The sequence below is a fragment of the Phlebotomus papatasi genome, chromosome 2 (assembly GCF_024763615.1).
Source record: "Phlebotomus papatasi isolate M1 chromosome 2, Ppap_2.1, whole genome shotgun sequence".
In the NCBI taxonomy this organism is placed as follows: domain Eukaryota; kingdom Metazoa; phylum Arthropoda; class Insecta; order Diptera; family Psychodidae; genus Phlebotomus; species Phlebotomus papatasi.
Genome location: NC_077223.1, coordinates 32869215 through 32890281, shown reverse-complemented (window position 1 = coordinate 32890281; position 21067 = coordinate 32869215). Strand labels below are relative to the sequence as shown.

At 31.1% G+C, this 21067-nt stretch overlaps 1 protein-coding gene across 4 annotated transcripts in view; it reads left to right on the top strand.

Moving 5' to 3' along the window:
* LOC129803520 (guanine nucleotide-binding protein G(s) subunit alpha) overlaps nucleotides 1–21067 on the top strand; it is a 70548-nt gene that overhangs the window by 36263 nt on the left and 13218 nt on the right. For all 4 annotated transcript variants that reach the window (XM_055850136.1, XM_055850139.1, XM_055850137.1 and 1 more), the window contains exons 4-9: nucleotides 5023–5143; nucleotides 5275–5403; nucleotides 8813–8992; nucleotides 9097–9221; nucleotides 15968–16041; nucleotides 16729–16875. In XM_055850136.1, the coding sequence (XP_055706111.1) occupies nucleotides 5023–5143; nucleotides 5275–5403; nucleotides 8813–8992; nucleotides 9097–9221; nucleotides 15968–16041; nucleotides 16729–16875 (776 nt within the window). The remainder of the gene's footprint in view (nucleotides 1–5022; nucleotides 5144–5274; nucleotides 5404–8812; nucleotides 8993–9096; nucleotides 9222–15967; nucleotides 16042–16728; nucleotides 16876–21067) is intronic.

Below are 21067 nucleotides of genomic sequence, written 5' to 3'. Positions count from 1 at the left end.
CAATAAAATGTATGTAACATGAAATATCCTTTCTTACGTGAAAGGAAATTGCACATTTTTCAGTGAAGAATGGGAGCAAAAATGACATTGATTCTTCAGGGGAATGAGATGAAGTATTCGTTAAACTCATTTTTTTTTCACCTCCAACTTGATGATATCGATAGTGTATGAATGTGTGGGAGTGCGAAAGTTGAGAGGTTTTTTTTCTTTCTTTTTTTTAGCAATAAAATAAAATCATATATTCCAAGAAATAGCAATTGAAATTTTTCTCCTTCTCTCCCTTTTACACTGGTATGTAATTTTTATCTGCTATTTCTCTCACTATCTCTACCATAAAATTCAAATTAACATGTTACATGCAATTTATGATATCTCAATGAAATTCACATGTTTCAATTTATTTGCTAAATGTGAGAACTTTTTTTCTTCTTCCATTTGATCTCTTAATACTGAACAGATAGAGCTATTCTGACTCTTTATTTTTGATATTTTCTGTACACCAAAATAGGCATTTGTTTTCAATCGGATATTGAGAATGGAGGAATTTGCAATAAGCTTATCTATTTTGAGAAATTAAATTGATTTTCCTGCGCTTTCTCGAGTGATAATTTATTAAACAATTATTTCCTTAATTTATTCTATATTTAATAATATTGGAAGATTTACCTAGATTAGGGTTAATGCACTGCTGAAGTCGTTGAAATTCCTGAAAATATATTTTAATTTGTGATATTTTTAGCTATATTGCAATATTTCTTTGGATGAATAAAATCGTGGGAAGTTTACTTAATTAAAAATTGAAGAATTATGCTGAGTTCATTGTTATGCACTAGAAAAAAACTTCAATATGATCCTTTTGGTGCAGATTTGGGAGAGATGCGTCAAATGTCGGACAGTTTGTAATATCGGACACTCACTATTTGTCTCATAATTCTATAGTTTTCTCAATTTTTAAAGATTGTACATCATCAAAGAAATAAAAGAGTGTTTTTTCTACGGATGAATATACCAGAGAGTCAAGGGATGTCGAGAAACTTTGTGTCCGATATTGCACACAAAAAATAGCTATATTTTTTTAAATTTATTTTTGAATGCATAAAGATTTATATTAGAGAAAACAAATAAAATAGCTTTTTAAAGAACTTAACAATAGGATACCTATACCAAATTTCGGCATAGTTGCATGCAAGCGCTAGACTTATGTTTGAAATCTAATATTTTTAATACAAATTGATTTTTTTGGTTACTTCTTTTTACTGTGTTATCACACTTGCACATTAAAATTTTAATATGATTCACATTAATTGTCGCTGGTGAGAGTCCAAATGTGTAATTTATGTGTTTGAATCATTTAATATTCAAAATTTGATCTATTTGTTGATAAAAAGGTAGACTTGGCCCGCAAAATTTGATATAAATTGATTTATAGCATTAATGCGAAAAATTAATGCGATTTTCTCTTTAATTTTTTAATGTGAAAAATATTTATGCTTTAGGTAAATTTAAACTTATTTTTGCAGGCCAAGTCCACTTCTTTATCAATAAATAGAAAAACCCCAAATATTAAGTGACTCAAAGACACAAATAACATATTTGGACGCTCACAAGCGACAATTAATGTGAATCACATTAAAATTTTAATATGCAAGTGTGATAATGCCGTTATGGAGTGTTGCTTGGAACTTTGTAGGGGAAAGTGCCCATGTTTGATACCATTGGAAGCTTCGTAATGACTAAATTTTTCGTATATTTCTCAATAAACGTGACTCTGGAATATATTTTAAAAACTGCCCACTTTCCCAAAGTTTTTAAAATATGATTGCAATGAGTCAGATATATATTGTGAAACATAGAAAATTCAGTTATTACGAAGCTTCCAATGGTATCAAACATGGGCACTTTCCCCTAGATAGTTTATTGTCTTTGTTTTCTCTAAAATCATTCTTAATACATTTTGAAATGAATAAAAATGTAGGCATAGCTTTGGTTATTATTTCGGACACTTGGATTCTCATAGTTCCTTGCCCTTAAGAAATTCTTCCAAAGTCTTTTTCACATCAACTCATTCGTCGAAGCGAAAATTTTTGGTTTTGTTTTGCATTGTAGAGTATGCAAAAACTAAAAATTCATGAAAATTTGAGGAATCAAAAAAAGTGTCCGAAATTGCAAGCTGGTCGAAATTTGATACAGTTACCTTATATCTTAATTGGGTGGATTTTCGGGGTACAGAACGGGTTGAATATCTTTCTAAAAGCCTTGGAATACTTTGAGAAGATGATCGTTAATTTTCTGCGACCTTTGTTAGTGTTTGTCGGTTCGATGAGAAGTAGCCTAATCTTTGTAAGTTATCAAACTACTCCTCTTTTTGATTTTAAGCGCTAAGCTCCAAAGTATTTCCATCTTTTTGCCAACATGTCGTACAGAAAGATTGGTTTGCTTTTCAAAAAGCTCAAGCTCTTTTTTTCATTCTCTTGTCCTGAATCCCAGGATTTCGGCCTAGCTTTTCTGGCTTCTGAGCACCAGTCTTTAGTTTCTTGAAGCGAATGTTAATCTTCCGGACGGTGGAGTGCCCCTTCCCGGTCAATTTCACGATTTCAGCATCGTAAAAGGTTGAAGAAATCTACGATGATTTCCAAATTTCCAGATATTTGTTTTAGGGGAAAGCATGCTACACTGAGAGAAATCCGAAAAAGTTAAAATAACATTCCGAAAATATTTATTTTACCCTGCAGTATTGATCCGAAATTGGTGTAAATATTATGCTTTTTAGGTGTATTATGGGTTAAATTTACCCTTTTTCATGTTAATTTTACCCTTAAAAAAGGTGTAAAATTGACATTAAAAAATGTTGATGTTGATATATTTTTACACCTAAAAAGTGTTAGTCACGAGAAAAAAAGTTAATCGCACCCCCGTTTTTCTCTCAGTGTACCTTAGGGCAACTCAAGCTTCGGACGATACAATTTTTTCCTATCTTCTTAACCATTTAAAGACGATTGGGTCACCGGTGATCTAAAATACAATTTTCCCTACGGTCATCTAAAGATATTTTTTGCTCTGAAAAGTTGGAAAAAATGTTTTTTTTTTCTGATAAACAATTTCTAACTATCTCGTTGTCCTTAAAGGGTTAAATTAAACAGTTCTTCTATTCATTCAATCCGTTGTTCAAAGTTTGTTTGATTCTGCAAAACAAGTTTTCAAAAAATATTTTTGTGTTCTTCAAGACATATGTAATTATCTCTGATAATTTCATGTTTACAGATTTAGTACAAAATCACAAAAAATAATAGAAGAAAAAAAAATTTTTTTTTGCGTTCTGGTAGATTTACAGTAGACTCTCTCTCAATTGGGCATTTGGGACAAAATGTCATCCGGTTTATCGATAGATTTGGCCGTCAAAGCCTTTGTAAATTCCACAAAAAACGCTCAATTGTAAAGAATCACGATAAAATAGGAAGAACTACAGCGAATTTGAGCAAATTAGCTTCACGTAAATGTGAAAATTGTCAACAAAATTTTTCGCCCGATTGAAAAAGAGCCAATTGAGCGAGAGTCTACTATAACTCCTTAAGTAAAATACGCTCTCTAGAACTGTATGACATTTTACCTTAAGAACTCGTTAGAAAAACTTAATCAGGGATATTTTCTTTATTAATGATGCCCGTCGAAATGATCTTTAAAACAAAACATGACGGGTTATTAATTTACCTCTGAAGAACCTCTACTTCTTTTACTTATTTTTCAAAAATTAATGTAAAAAAGGGGCTGCGCAGCGTATTTATTAAACGATATGAACAAATTTGGATTTATTTGAAAGGTCTTTGAATCCTTAACAAGTTTGGACCGGTAACGAGTAGGAAAGTTGATTCACTGAGAAAAAACGGATGCGATTAACTTTTTTCCCTCAGAACTTTAACATTTTTTAGGTGTATAAATATATCAGCATTTTTTAATGCAAATTTTACACCTTTTAAGGGTAAAATTAACATGAAAAAGGGTAACTTTAAACCGTAATACACCTAAAAAGAGTAATATTTACACCGATTTTGGATCAATGTTGCAGGGTAAAATTAACATTTCCGCAATGTTATTTTAACTTTTTCGGATTTCTCTCAGTATTATTTCGCTAAGCAATTTAATTTTATGATTTTATAAGTTTAGGTACTTTTTGGGATGAGTATTGAATCCACTGAATCGGTTGAAAACCGGTAATAGAGAACGATGACACATTGGCCAAAACTCAATCAGTTGATCAAATTCGTGAGCAAAATGCATTTTCCCATGAGTATTGAATCTCTAAACAATTTTATTCATCCAAAAAATTGGCACAAAAGTCTCATTGTTAGGCCATTGCATTGAACTGTATCACCCTATTTTAATTTTTGCCATTTTTGAGTTAACACAAATTTATGGCAAAATAAATGTCGCAATTTTTCAACTTTTTGCAATAATTCTGGTCAAACTGTGTGAAATGTTTAATGAAAATTTACGTAAGTGGTTAATTTATAAATAGTTGTCATATTTATTTTGTGTATAGGAAGCACTCAAAATAAAGGATACGGTAACAAAGGCAGTCGCATTCGTTTGGCTGCAAACTGTAAACTGTGTTGCAATTAATATTATTAAGGTAGCTCTCACAATGGAATTACACGTACTAGTTAAACATTGTTTAATAAATTTCATTATTAGAATAATTAAATACATGGCTATTAAAAACTTTTTTCAATGTTCTATTTTCATAATGGTGTATAAAAGCCAATTAAACGAGATTTATTGAACTTTATAGTGGCTGATGGGAGAGATTCATTTAAAAAAAAAATCTACTGGAAAATGGAAGTTTTCATCTCACATTTCTACACAATATTGTAATTGTTCTACATTTAGCAAATAGATTTTTATTTAGTTTTCTTTTAATTTTCAATAAAAAAATTATTTAAAGATGAAATTTTTAATAATAATTTATTGAAATTGCTGTAGGGAAGGTAACATTAACAGAGTTGTTTAAATTGTAATAATTTTCAGATCCGGATTTCAACTATCCCCCGGAATTTTATGAGCACACAGAGCATCTCTGGAAAGACCGCGGTGTTCAACAAACATTCGAACGTTCGAATGAATATCAGCTAATCGATTGCGCTCAATAGTAATATACATTTTTTTTTATTCTTTTGACCATTTGGATAAAATTACTCTTTTTTTGAAATGCAGTGCAATTTAACATTTTGATACTACAACTTGTTTTTCTTTTCTCTTTCTTTCTACAAAAAAATCTAGTTTTCTTGATCGTGTAAGTGTAATAAAACAGCCGAATTATAGTCCAACAGAGCAGGATATTCTGAGGTGTCGTGTCCTGACCTCAGGCATTTTTGAGACAAGATTTCAAGTTGATAAGGTCAATTTCCAGTAAGTACGAGTTTTATTTTATATATAAAATTTTCTTGTTGTATAAATTAACTGTGCATTATTTTCTTTATTTATGAGTTTATTATTTATTTTTATTTAAACAATCAAATTAGAAAATTGAAAAATGTAGATACGACAATCGTTAATTCAAACGACAAATAATTAGGCATTAACAAAAAAGGTCTATATTTATTTGTTTTATCCTAAATTTTAAAAGGTGTCAGCTTTGAAGTATACGAATAAGCTCCATAGAAATATAAATTTAGACCACGCCCCTTAATAATGATTTACGTCAAAATTGACATTTAATAGGGGAATACCATGTGGTTGGTTAAGAAAATCCCCATAAATATTTCTTTTGTCTACTGAAAAAAGGCATTGAATAAATAAGCAGTAAAAAGTTAAAATTGATCAGTAACAAAAAATTTGAAACAGTGATGTTATCGTCCAAGTTTTGGCAAAGGGAAAATAAAGGGCTTTTCACTCTATATGGAACTATTTTAAATGTTAAATATATTAGGCCCATTTTTTTAAAGATATAAGTTTTTTACTGACCATAAGTAGATATTTTACTGCTCACTTTTAATTTTTTACTGGTCAGTAAAAATTTTAAAATTGAGCAGTAAAAAATAAAATTTGATCAGTAGAAAATCAAAAGTGGTCAGTAAAAAATTAAAAATGGTCAGTAAAAAATTAAAATTGATCAGTAAAAAATAAAATTTGATCAGTAAAAAATAAAAAGTGATCAGTAAAAAAATAAAAAGTGGAAAAAACTTTCCCGATCCCGAAGGAAATGCACCTCTACAAGCTGATTTAGGATTATCACTGGCTTAATTCTTCGCTGACCAATTTATATTTTTTACTGACCAATTTTAATTTTTTACTGACCAATTTTAATTTTTTACTGACCACTCTTAATTTTTTACTGACCACTCTTAACTTTTTACTGACCTTTTCTAATTTTTTGCTGACCACATTTCATTTTTTACTGACCACTTTTAATCTTACTGATCACATTTCATTTTTTATTGTTCACTTTTAATTTTTTACTGACTATTTTCTATTTGCTATTGATCACTTTTGATTTTCTACTGATAAAATTTTATTTTTTACTGCTCAATATTTTTTTACTGACCATATTTTATTTTTCACTGATCACTTTTAATTTTTTGCTGATCAAATTTTATTTTTTACTGACCAATTTGTATTTTCTACTGCTCGTTTTTAATTTTTTACTAACCAATTTGCATTTTTTACAGACAACTTTTAATTTTTTACTGTTCACTTTTAATTTTTTACTGACCAATTTTTATTTTTTACCGCTCGTTTTTAATTTTTTGCTGACCACTTTTTAATATTTCACTGATCAATACGAATATTTCTACTGATCATTTTTATTTTTTTGCTGACCACTTTATTTTTTACTGCGCATTTTTAATTTTTTACTGCTTTTTTTTAATTTTTTTGCTGCTCATTTTTAATTTTTTGCTGATCAACTCGAATATTTTAACTGCTCATTTTTAATTTTTTACTGACCATATTTTCTTTTTACTGACCATTTTTAATTTTTTGCTGATTAATTTTTAATTTTTTACTGATCAACTTGAATAATCTACTGATTAATTCGAAGTTTTTACTGACCAAATTTAACTTTTTACTGACAAAATTGAAAATTTTTGCTGATTATTTCGAATTATTTGCTGATCAAATTTGTTTTTCTGCTGACCACTTTTGACTTTTTACTGACCATTTGTCTTTTGCCAAAGTATTTTTTAAATAAGTGCTAAAAATCTAAAATCACAAATTCCTTTGGCTAGGCGAAGATGGGGCTACTTTGAGCTGTAGGGCTACATTGATATATGATTTTTTTCATCTATTTCTAAATGAAGCTAGTCCTTACAATTATTTTATTTAGATCCACAATTGTTTTGTCTATCCTAATTATATCGCGTTAAAATCCAGTTTCCTTTAGAAATATGCGAAAAAATTGTATAAGAATGTAGCCCCACAGATTAAAGGAGCCTCGTCTCTCCCTATGCCTTATCAAGGGGCGTGGTCTAAATTCAGTCATAAGTCGTGCTTAGTCAAAACGTTTGATAGTAAAATTTCAAACCCAGACTTTAAAGTTATTATGGAAAAACTAAAAAAAATGCAGCTTGGGTAAATTAAGCTAATTCAAAACCTGCTCCAAATGGAAATTTTTCGCTACTCCAAATGGAAACGTCACTGTTTTCATGAGAAATACAGTACTAAATTACTATATTTATATATTTTCTATACCACAGTTTCATTATTTAGTTAATTTTGCTCCAAATAAAGCGAAAATTCATTCATATTAACAAATTTTAATTTGTTAATTTCTCAGAAAAATTAAAAGTGTACCTTTTCGCCATCGAATTTTTCATCGATCGACCATGTTTTCCACTGAAAAACACAATAAAGTGACTTTTGTTTATTCGCCTTGTTTAACGTTTATGTCATATTTCTGGCTAATTTTAGTTAAATTAAGTGTTAATCTTTATTGTTAACGGTACGTGAAGTTTTCAAATGAAATAATTACCTATTTCGTGAACAAAAAGGGGTTCTCTGAACTGTCTGCAAATGCTTCAATCGGACACCCAGGAAATATAATTTTTTTGGAGAGATTTTCTTATTGTTTTTGATGGGAAAGAAGAAAAGACCAGGAATAAGAACAAATCTTGCACTCAAGAGCAACTCAACAAGGTTTTGGAAGCCTTCGTCGCGGTTTCACTTGTACACTGTTTGTCTCCAATTAGAAACTTTCCCTTGTCTCCATTTGGATAAATTTGTTTCCAATTGAAGCATTTTACACTCGCGTATTTTTCTTGTATTTAAGAAGTTTCCAAATTATATCTAAAGAATTTTCACTAAACAGTAACATTCTAGAAGAGTCAAGGAGCAAATTTATATAAAATTAAAAAAAAAATGAACTTAATGTGTTGAATCTTCTGTCAAAGTTAAAGCGTCTGGAAATGGTTTTGAATTAGGACATTTACCCTGTATAAGCGCTAAACGCTGTACATTATTGGAGTTGTACGTACGGTATAGGATTAAAAATTGTCACGAGATTTTATATAATGGTTAAAAACTACATTTTTCAATTATATAATTTCCTTTAATTCTAAAGTGTATTTTTAATTAAATTTAAAGCCTTAATTGATATGTTAAAAATTATCCGGAAATTTCTAATGGATTTTCCTTCTACGTTTTTTTCTCTCTTTCTCTTTCACTTTTCCCATCAATTCCTGAAACTCGGGAAAAATCTCTTTGTCTCTCTAACAATTTATTCTCCTGGTGCAACGTTCACATTCTCCTCCTGTATCACTTTCTCATCGGTCTTGCTCACCTCAATGCACATCTTGTGATCCATCCTCCTCCTGTCCAACAGTATGTTCGACGTCGGTGGTCAGAGAGATGAGAGACGCAAGTGGATTCAGTGCTTCAATGATGTAACTGCAATTATTTTCGTGACAGCATGTTCTAGTTACAATATGGTGCTGCGTGAAGATCCAACACAGAATCGTCTGCGGGAGTCCCTTGATCTATTTAAGAGTATTTGGAATAATAGGTAAAGTGAAAATGGATGATGGCAATTTTCTCGTTTTTATTTTTTTGTTTCAACTAATTGATTTTCTTTCTGTTTTTCCTTTCAATTTTCCACTTCATTTGCAGATGGTTGCGTACAATTTCCGTGATCCTCTTCTTAAATAAACAAGATTTACTAGCTGAAAAAATTAAAGCGGGTAAAAGTAAATTGCAAGAGTACTTTGCAGAGTTCACCAGATATCAAACTCCGGGTGAGTATTATTCTTTTTTTTTTTCTTGTATGTAAAATATTTTTAAAAGAAATTTTGGAAATTATTTTGGTCGGGATATTTTTGCAATTTTTAAATAGACTGATCTTGTAAAATTTCGGGCCGAATACTTTATTTACCAGAAATCAATTTGAAACTAAAGGGACAGATAATGCTAACCGGGTTATATAGGTGTTATTCTTAACGTGAGCTAACTCCGAATGCATCCAAATTCGATTTAGAGCTGAATTTGGGGGACGCCATTCAGTTATATTAAGTCAAATTCGTGAATTTATACAAATTTTGTATTAAAACAAAATATCAAGGATTTGGATGGAGTGACAGAAAAGTGATATATGGGTAAAATATAGACCAGAACGTTCTCTATAATTTTGCCGTAGAACTTGATCTCATCGATTAATCAGAAGCCGAGATAATCGAGGTTGTTTGTTTCTGAACTCGTTTTTTCGACCAGATCGCCCCAAGTGTTCATTTGACGAACTTCAACTATATCAAAGAATTGTTGTATTTTGTGAGACTTTCCATTTAAAACCCTATTTTAAGTGTCTTGGTGGAGTAGAGGCAGTCAAATTGGCATCTGAGTAGTTTCAAAGCGTTATTATGGGAAAAATCAATTTTTTCACACTTAAACGGCAAAATCGGAGAGATAGCGTGTCTTAGCGGAAAATGATGTTGGGGGAAGTGGGGCACCTTTGAAATTGGGATTTTTCTACTATGTTTAAGTGGAACTGAGCCATATCAAAATATAATTTAGCTTCTCAAACTGTTTGTGCAACTAAATTATATCACGATAAGGCTCAATTTTCTTTAAAAATAGGTGAAAAATCCTAATTTCAAAGGTGCCCCACTTCTTCCTATATACGAAATGTAGACACAAATGTCCTGTACAATTATGTCGAAGTAATCATCAAAATCGGTTGAGCGACAATCGAGATAATTGAGGTTATGTGATATTGAAATTGGTTTTTTGACTGTGGCGCCCCTGGTGTTGGTCCCACGAAGTTCAAATGTTCTATAAAGTTGTAGCATTTTATGAGATCTTTCGTTTAAGCCCTCACTCATCAAAATTGGTCAAACAGAACCGGAGATATGATTTTTTTTAATTTCGTGACTGACCCCACATATCTCCCGCCATATTGTAACCACAGCGAACCCACGCCACTTTTTGTAAACTTCATAAGCCTAGACTAAAATTTGATTAACTTGCTTGATTCTAAAATTTGATTAACTTGCACAATGGCGTTTTTGAGAAAAATGAGTTTGAAATTTGATGAATTTTGACGGTATCGCAGCGCCACCTGTGGTGACCCTTCGAACTTCCATCTGAAAGTGCTTATCGAGACGAAACCAAAAACCCAAAATTTAGGTCAAAATGTTAATTAGAACCGGAGATAGAGGCCGGTCAATGTTCGAACTTTGACCCCTCATAGCTCGGGTCAGGGGTTATGGATCGACTTAAGTATTTTATTGTTTGATAGGTATAATCAGCGGCTACAACATACTAAAATTTCAGCCTGATGCATAAAGGAATGTCTGAGTTATTTAACTTAGAAAATTGAAAAATCTTTTTAAAAATAGCGCCCCTAGCGGTGGTTTTATGAACTTGTGATGTTAGAAGGGGAAGTGGCATTTCACGAGAGCTTTCCAAAACGCCCTCACTTTTTTAAATTCTGATAATTAGAACCGGAGTCATGGCCATTTTAAGAATTGTTTTTTGGACCCTTATTGCTCGGGTCAGGGGGGTCGGGGGGACCTTAAGTTTGGTATTGATCGAAAGCCCTAAGGCCCAGCTATAACATACTAAAATTTGAGCCCGATCGATGCCATAGGGGCAGAGCCATTAAGAAAACCCGATATATAACCTTTGCCGAAAACTGCAAGTCGATATCTCTTTTAGTTTAGGAGCTATTAAGCTTCAAAGAGCGGCCGGCCGAACGGCCAGGAACGTAACTTAGCCCCCCATATATTCGCGATCAGGAAGTGGTGAAACACATTTTGGCCAAGTTTGAGCGCGATCGGAGGACATGAAATTTTGTTAGGATTTATAGTAGATGAGATTGTTAAAAATCTCTCCTAATAAAACAGAGAGTGGAAAAGGGTTTTATGCATTACGAAATGCTCGAACTCGTGATTTAGAAGTTATACCTCATAGGTACATTTCACCATTTACCGTTTACCGGTTCGCAACAGATTTAAATTGATTTATAAATCACTCAAAAAGTCGCCTAAAATAGCTTTTAACAAGTGAACTTCGGATAAAAATTTATTACCTCACTGAGAGAAATCCGAAAAAGTTAAAATAACATTGCGGAAATGTTAATTTTACCCTGCAGTATTGATCCGAAATCGATGCAAATATTACCCTTTTTAGGTGAATTAGGGGTTAAATTAACCCCTTTTCATGTTAATTTTACCCTTTATATAATAATAATACCCTTTATATAATAATATAATAATAATAATAATAATAATAATAATAATATAATATAATAATAAATAAGGTGTAAAATGAACATTAAAAAATGTTGATATATCTTTACACCTAACAAGTATTAAAGTTACGAGGAAAAAAAGTTAATCGCACCTCCTTTTTGTGAGTGTATTACTTTTTCTATGAAGTTCGATCAGTAAAAATTTAATTTGGTCAGCAAAAACAAATTTACTTTTTTCTGAGATAGAGTTATCTGCAGACAAATCCAAGAGTAATGTTGAATAATGTTTACTGAGTGCTATTAAACATATAATCCGATTTAAAGCACTCTTTTATCTTCGATAATTGACTTGTTCTTTTTGGAATTATCAATTTTTGTTTTAGTAGTTCAACTTTCCTAAACTTGTCTTTTATCTCGCATTTCAAAGCTAAACTAAAAATCCAAAGCTCTTTATCACTTTCAAACTTTGTTACTCTTTTTAAGGATTTAACCATCAGTCACTTTGGAAACTTTTAATTTGCAAACTTTTTCATAAAAATATTCAAAACTACAAATCATGTTTTTTTGAATTGGAGTAGAAAGGTAAATTCAGCGTTACATATTTTCATTGGAGGAATTTTTGAAGGATATTGAAGTGACTAAATTATATGAAGTAAATCAAATTCATCTGTACCAATGTGAATATTAAATTGTTGTCATGGCAAAATACAATTTATTTAAATATAAATTATTTATTTATAAACATTTTATCACATTTTTTAATTTATTTGACCAAAATATTTTTTCCATATTCACCTCTGTTTTTTTTCCAACTATTTACAAATTTAGCAAATATTACTTTTTCTCTCTTTCATTGACATGTTAAAAGAAAAAATACGCTGATTTAAATATAAAAATCTTAAAATTGCCAAGTGTTTTGTACGACAATGGGTGATATGATGGCTACAAGCGACTGCATGTTTTAAAATTATAATAGAATGAAATAGATTGTAAGACCTATATGGTAAAAAAAACTGTAAATGAAATTCAGAAGTTCCATTTTGGAAAATTAAAGTGTTTCTAGTTTAGAATGAGAGCAAAAAGAGCAGTTGTTAAAAGCAAATTGCTCTTGAAACTTTCCTGACATTGTCCAATATTGTACTTGTTAAAAGTTTTAACATTTTAGGCAGATCTAGTAACTTTAAAGACCACCTATAGAAATTATCTAGATATTCTTCACTATTTGGCACTTTAGTGCGTAATTGCGAATAAAAAAAAAAACAAAAACGTTGTAATCGTTGTAATAGTAAATTTTCAAAATGACATAAACGCGAGAATTTTGTTCATCTTATTAATAAGTAATTTTAAAATGTTATTACTATCACATTAAGAAAAGAAGAGTTCTAAAGTGATATATTTAGCTTTTAATGTTAAGTTGAGTTTTAGCACTTCAAAAGGAATACAAATAGAGGCCAAACGGTGGAGTACCCTCTCATAAGTCGATCCTGGGACCATTAAGATTAAGATTTGTCTATGGGTCGGTTCTATTCCGTTCGGAACCGCTGCACCCAGGCCACTTATTTGGACCCATTATGCACTCTCCTGTTCTATCTTAACCCCTAAGGTGGTAAGGGTAAATCTGCTCTATCACAGTCCTCTGTGTGCGTTCTGATTCACATAGTACCGCTTTATATCACGGTAGACCAGCCTCGGTTTGTGGCAATGAATGTGTATTTGTATTCGACTGAACTCTGCATGTCGAAAATTATTTCCTATATCAACCTCTCTTTTTTTAAGCTATTAATTGACAATGCATTGATATTACTTGTATTCATTCACTGGACGAATTCAAGACTAACCGTGGTATTACGTATAAGATTAATACTAAGAGTAAGAAAAGAAGGAAAGAGAGGTGTTTAGAATGCAAAATTTCAAATGGTAAATCACGTGTGTGAGAAAGAGTACACTCTAGTGGAGTAATACGATGAGTAAGATATTACTATTCGTATTAATTGTTTTCTGAATCGTATTACAGGCAATTCGAGCAATTTTCCATGCGTGCCAACTGTGATTCGGTCAGTTTTCGAGCGAAACGCGAGAGAGAGGCAAGAGATTTACTATCTTTTTTGCCATTCTTGCAGTTCAGAAAGCATTAATCTTAATTATTAATCTTATATGTGACATGGTCCTCATAATATGACAGCTGAAAATAACTGCTGTCTAGTCTTGAACCTGAGACTTTACAGTCATAGAAACATTGATCCAGTGAGGCCCTTCCCTAGGATCATTAACATGTTCCTCATTTTCCCCACCATACACATTCCCTCCAAAAACCGAAATCCGAAAACCGAAACCCTCCAAAATGAACCGGTTACGTATCGATTTTGATTATTTTCTTTTCGGATTTTTTTTTCACTGGCCTTAAGTTTGTTCCCGAGCTAGAGGTCAAACGGCAAGTCAAGCGGTAAGAGATATCGACTTCCGGTCTTCGATGACCCCCAATAAGAAAACAATATCTAGATGTTCTCCCCTTGTCAGGACTTATTTACACCCTCTTTTGTATCGTTTGATATGAGAAATTAAAACACCTATCCTTATAGAAAAAGGTAGATTAATGAATAAACGTTATATTACTTGCATTTTATTGTATACATTAAATAAATTTCAATATTTTGACTAACTAATAAGTGTTCCTTGCCAAACAGGTTTTCAAAGTTAAAGATTAAAAGGGCTATAGAAAGTGTTTTTCGCAACCGAATCGTATGAAATTAGGTGGGTTCGTTGGAAAGGTTTTGGAATTTTTGAGAAGCCTGAATTGATTCCAAACGGTTATGAATTGGTAAAGAATCGGTTCATAACCGATAACTAATTCTTAGGGCAGAATCACATTGACAATAAAATGTTCTCCGTAGCCTCACCGTATTTCGTTAATTTACACATTTTTATTGCAATTCTTACGTAAATTTTCCATTGCCGTATTACCTTATCTCATACTCGGTGGCCCTAGGTGAAAATAATATAAGAAAATTGAACAAATAAAACGAAAATTCGATAAATGGTGAGCAAAAAAAAACTGTAAGAGAAATTAATCGTAATTTTTTCTGCTCACCGTTTATCGTATTTTCGTTTTATTTCTTCAATTTTCTTATATTATTTTCACCTAGTGCCACCGAGTATGAGATAAGGTAGCACGGTAATTGAAAATTTTCGTAAGAATTGCAAAGAAAATGCGTGAATTAACGAAATACGGTGAGAATTTTAAAGTCAATGTGATTCTGCCCTTAATCGAAATCAATTATATTACTTCCCAAGGTATTTTCGGCAATATTTTGACCGATATGATGAATCGGTTCAAATCGGTTGTGAGATGGTAATGAATCGGCTATGAACCGATAAGTAATTTTTGTTCGAAAATTATTTTTATTTTTATTTCTTTTAAAATTATTTTTGGCAATCTTTTGAGTGATTAATGTATCGGTTCAAATCGATCAAGAACCGGTAAACGGTAAATGCTGCGAAAGTATTTTTGAAGTACACGGGTAAATTCGGGTCACTTTGACAGCCCCATGTTTGTAAACTTTTGTTTATTTCTAGAATTTAAGGATGCTCTTTACCGATCAGGCATGGTATATCGAATCGGTAAAGACCATAAACTGACCGGTTTAAAATTAACACATATTTAAACGGTATAATGTCTCTATCAAACTTTATGAATTTCTTAAAATATGCATGTGATATATTTTTCAGTGTTTAAATTTTAATTTTATGCTCTTTTCCAAGATAAATTTGTTGAATATTCTACCCTACCGCGGTTTGTCATTTGACCCAAAAACGACCAAAAACGGTCGGTAGGTTTAGTGTTAATTATATGACTTAAAAGATTCTTTGAAATGCGAAGTTTAACCCAAAATGAGGTCAAAGTTAAAGACATGTGACAATAGAGAAATTCTTTTCAAAATTTAAGATTTCAAAAATCCATATTGAAAATGTAAGGTGTCGTAGATTTATCAAAGCTAAGGGGCATTGTTATTTTTTTCTCTCTCTCGAAAGCGCGCAATAAAATATAGAAAGAAAGCAAAACATGAGGTAGATGAACGATTAGAGAGCACTTTGAGGAAAAACACATGGGACAGTTGAAGTGAAAATTATTGGTGTGAAAATGATAAGGCCGAGAGTGTTGGCAATATATATATATATATATATATATATATATATATATATATATATATATATATATATATATATATATATATATGTACATATGGGGGAAAAGGGCAATTGCATTATTGATTTTTAATCCCTCATTTTGCCTTCCAGCTGATGCAATTGCTGAACCCGGAGACGAACCAGAAGTAATTAGAGCCAAATATTTCATCAGAGATGAGTTTTTGGTAAGCAATAGTATTTGGTTTGTTTACTTTTGCATGACGAACATATATCGCTTTGGGGCCAATAGGGATATTTTCATAGTAAACAATTTTACATAGATGGAAAAATATTTTTTGCACTGCATATCTTTCCTTCTCTCTCTCTCTGAGTATGTTGCGTTATTGATGAAAAATGTTCCCAATTGAATTGGATGTGTGGGGAAATATAGTTTTGGGTGGAATTTTGGGGCGGGTAAGAGAGGGAGAGAGAGAAAGGATAATTAAAGAGAAAATGTTAAAAGCTGCAAATTTAACTCTCAATACTCTCAATTGTTGCCTGGACACAGTTTTGTGTCAGTTGAGGGCGGGGATGTCATTTAAGGATAATCCTGGGAGAAAGAAGAATGCGTAGGAGTGGAAAGATCGAAAGATAGTGCAGAAATGCAGTAATTTATTTAAAAAGTCTTTTTCGGGGAAAAATGCTAATTTAAAAAATTATTATTTGAATTTAGTGTGAATGACTTTAACTTGAAGAATGTGATTTGTTTATTTTTTTGCAAGAGAGTTACACCTAAAGTTTTTTTTTGTGCTGTTGCTTCTATAAATCTAGATAAATGGTATAAAATGACTGTGACTGTTAATTGATACAAATGCCTCTGTGCCTTTTTTTCTCTTCATTCTTTTCTCTTTTATGGGAAAAAAATATTTTAGCGCATATCAACTGCTAGTGGCGACGGAAAGCACTATTGCTATCCCCATTTCACATGCGCTGTCGACACGGAAAATATACGGCGAGTGTTTAACGATTGCAGAGACATCATTCAAAGAATGCACCTCCGGCAATATGAGCTTTTATAGGTAAGGATTATGAGGGTGATGAGCTTGGGAGAGAAGCGCTAAATAAGAAAAAAAGGAAAAGTTAAAAAAAATGAAAGGATAAAATTGGGATTGACGAAAGAAGAAGAGTATAAGAGGATGAAGTGTGAGGAGATGAAAGTGAAGGAAAAATGCTTAGGTCTCCAGGAAAAGAGTAACATCCTCTTAGGAGATGTGTTTTTCCTTTCAAACCTCCTGGCCATCTTTTATCTCTTCACTGACGCTTTCTCTTCTTTTTTTTTTTTGCTTTATCCTGAGGAGGGAAATGCACTTTTAGCTCTCTCCCTACCCATTCACCTCTACGAGGAGGAATGCCATGGGAAATTTCATTGTCTAACTAGGTGTTTTAAAATGCCGGAAGAAATTCAATGTAACTCAATATCCATTTTGATGCACAGTGGCAACAAAAATGTTTTTCACATTAAATTTAAGGATCCTATTAGTTTTTTTTTCTTTCTAGCTCAAGCTTCTTGAAATTTTTAGTGTGTTTCTATATAATTACTAGGTCCTCAATAATTTTTTTTTAGACGACAGACATAAGTGATGCTAACGACAGATATGTACAGCGCACATGTTTGATAGTTGCATTTATTTTAGAAGTTAGTCATCAGTAAACTCAAAACTCAAAAAATATTTCTATGATTTTAAGTTTTGTGCTTAAAAACAATATTTTAAGAGAGTGGTACTTTTGCACTTTATCTGGGGGCAAATTCTGAACGCATCTAGTCAGACTACATGTATCTAGTCTGACTACATAGCTGTACATGTACACTGCTGGTGAATGTGTGTGAGTGTAGTCGAGACACATTTTGTAGTATTACCACATCCCTATCTAGTCTCTGAATTCGTTAAGTTGGTTAACGAATTGAAATAGCGACAACCCCTGACTTGATAGGTGACTACATAGCCAAAAGCTATCTAGGCACATCTTGAACATGCCTAGATGGCAAAAATTTCTCTGAAATCGGACCAAAAATGTCTTAAATATAGTTGAAGACATTCAGTAAATGTAAAAAATGCTAAATAATTAAAGTTATGTGAAATTTATGCACAAATTTCACATATTTAATATTGTATTTTTTGTATATGAAAGTCCACTCAAAATTAGAATATTTCTTAATATCTGACGTTTGAAAGCTTTGTATCGCTGTTATTTTAATTTAAAATCTCTTTTCTACTTTACTGGTAGAAAAATGTTTTATCTTTAATCATTTGGGCTAAGGTTGCGTATTTAAAAAAAATGCTGATCATGAATTTTATTGCTCGAACTCAAAGAGTGAGCAAGAGTATCCTCATTCTTTTGCAAGAGAAGATTTAACTCAATTAAACAAAAAAAGAACTCTAAAATAGTTTGAGAAAAGACTTCAAATTTTGCAGGCTTCGTACAATTTGCTTGAAGGACTCTTATATTCTTAACACAATAATTAGTAGAACATTTTTATATATACAGTGGGTGTCAATAGTTTGTTGCCTAATGCATGTTTGAAAAATCACGTGAAAAAAATGATAAAAAAAATACTTTTTCAAATTTTTCTTTTTGCAGATGAGTTCCCTGTAGTCCGTAGATATTATTTATATTTTTCAAAAAAAATAATTAATTTTATTTCATATCAAAAATAATTGTTTTCCAAAAGTTGGTCATTTTTGAAAAATCAAAAGTTTGTTGCCTCATTTAAAAAACTAATTCAAAATGGTCAAAACATGCAACCAACTTAATGTAAACCGGTTACATTTTGGGTTTATGTCATTTGAGAGGCAAATGGTGGATTTGTACATTTTTAAAGTTGTCGATGGTAAATATATGTATATAAAAATGGTGATAAACAATAAGAAATGATCTGTTTTTTGATAATTCATAATTTAGGTTAGAAATGACAAATTACAAAAAGTTAAAAGGTGGGAAATCGTCCAGAGATACTGCCGGAATGAATCTGCGTCGTTAACTGCCAAATTTAATAGAAAATTACGAAAGGTTATACATAAAATATTCAAATATTATATTAATGAGGTACGAGTACATCTGAAAAACGCTACTGGCAGACCTAGGGCATCGACTCAGAGGGGTGATAACAGCATTGTAAGTATCTTTGATAGTGACCCAATGATGTCTGCTTCATAAATTAAAAGATAGTTGGTTACTGACGGAACACAGGTCCCTACAGTTACAAAAACCAGCACATTTTGAAAGAAAATGGTAAGAATGTTTGGGTGGCTCTCAATATTCCATTGGTTAGCTAGTTTAATCTGGATAAAATATTGTAGTTTTACTTGTTTAACATGTTTCAAGTAAATTTACAACTTTTTATTCAGATTGGTCTTGCTTAACAATGGAATATTGAGAGCCACCCAAACATTCTTACCATTTTCTTTCAATATGAGCTCGTTTTTGTAACTGTAGGGACCTATGTTCCTTCAGTAACCAACTATCTTTTAATTTATGAAGCAAACATCATTGGGTCACTATCAGAGATACTTACAATGCTGTTATCACCCCTCTGGGTCGATACCCTAGGTCTGGCAGTAGCGTTTTTTCAGATGTACTCGTACCTCATTAATATAATATTTGAATATTTTATGTATAACCTTTAGTGATTTTCTATAAAATTTGGCAATTAACGACGCAGATTCATTCCGGCAGTATCTCTGGACAATTTCCCACCTTTTAACTCCGTCTAACATGCCATTTTAACCTAATTTATGAATTATCAAAAAACAGATTATTTCTTGTTATTTATTATCACTTTTAAACACATGTATTTATCATATACAACTTTAAAAATGTCCAAACGCACAATTGGCCTCTCAAATGACATAAACTCAAAATATGGTCGGTTTATTTTAAGTTAGTTGCATGTTTTTGACCCTTTTGAGTAACTTTTCAAATGAGGCAACAAACTTTTGATTTTTCAAAAATGTACAACTTTTGGAAAACAATAATTTTTTATATGAAATAAAATGCAATAATTTTTTCGAAATATATAAATAAGATCTACGGATAACAGGCTACTAATTTGCAAAAAGAAAAATTTTAAAAAGTAATTTTTTCTATCATTTTTTGCACCTGGTTTCCCAAACATACATGAGGCAACAAACTTTTGACACCCACTGTACCTTTAGAATATTATAACAATATTTTTTTTTGTCTTTCAGAAAAAAAAGCTTTTATGAACAATGCCCAATTTTAATATTTTCTATTATCTTTTTCGTTTTCCCATGCAAATATAATTTATAAATAAAGTATAAATAAAATTTGACCACTAATACTAAGATTTGTAATTTATTAAAAATTGTGATTTTACAAGAAATAATACACACGAAATTAGAAAAATTATTTCTATTTACAATTTTTTTTAGAGCTTTTTAATCCCATTAATGTGTGATTTTATTAAAGGCTATAAAACGAATGCATAATAATAAGCCCTCAAGTTGCGTTAAAAAACTGAATAAAAAATCAAAAGCTTCTAAAGGAGAGATATCGTTTATTTAATAATATTATTTGCAAATCCTCTAGAAATAACAATTTGGTTTTTAAAGTTGTTGAAGAAGGACGATATAAAAAAATGCAATATAACAAAGCTAAACATTTTAAATAGAATTTTAATAATTTTTCTCTATATTTTGCTCATTACCCACAAGCTTCTAAGCATTAATGCCTAAATTTCCCTAAGTCCGGTGCAAGCATTGCAAATTAACAGTATAGTTAAATAGTTCTTGAATTTATCTATCCCATAAAAATAAATTAACATTTCATTACGCATTGTCATAGACCACATTTTTAATAACTTCAGAAGAGATTTATTAAAGAAAAAACATCAATTAGCAAAATTTCATAAAGCTTTTCTTGAAAATAATGCAGAATTCTAACGTTTTCTAGTATCCGTTAACTACCTCTTGGCCTTAATTTAACTATTTTACCACGTTCTTGTACGAGAATCAAACTCTATTTGCTGTAAATAAATTTAAATTTAATTGAAACTGTTTTTGACTTATCAATTAGCGTTTTATTTTTTCTCTTGATATTTTTCGGATTTTTTTATAACGATTATAGCCAGAAATTAAATTATTTATCATCAAATACTACAAATATTTTGCAGGAAATAAAGGAATTATTTTTATTTCAATTTTACTTCTCTTTTAAAGGAAGAAAATGGGTAATTTAATGCACCCACAATAT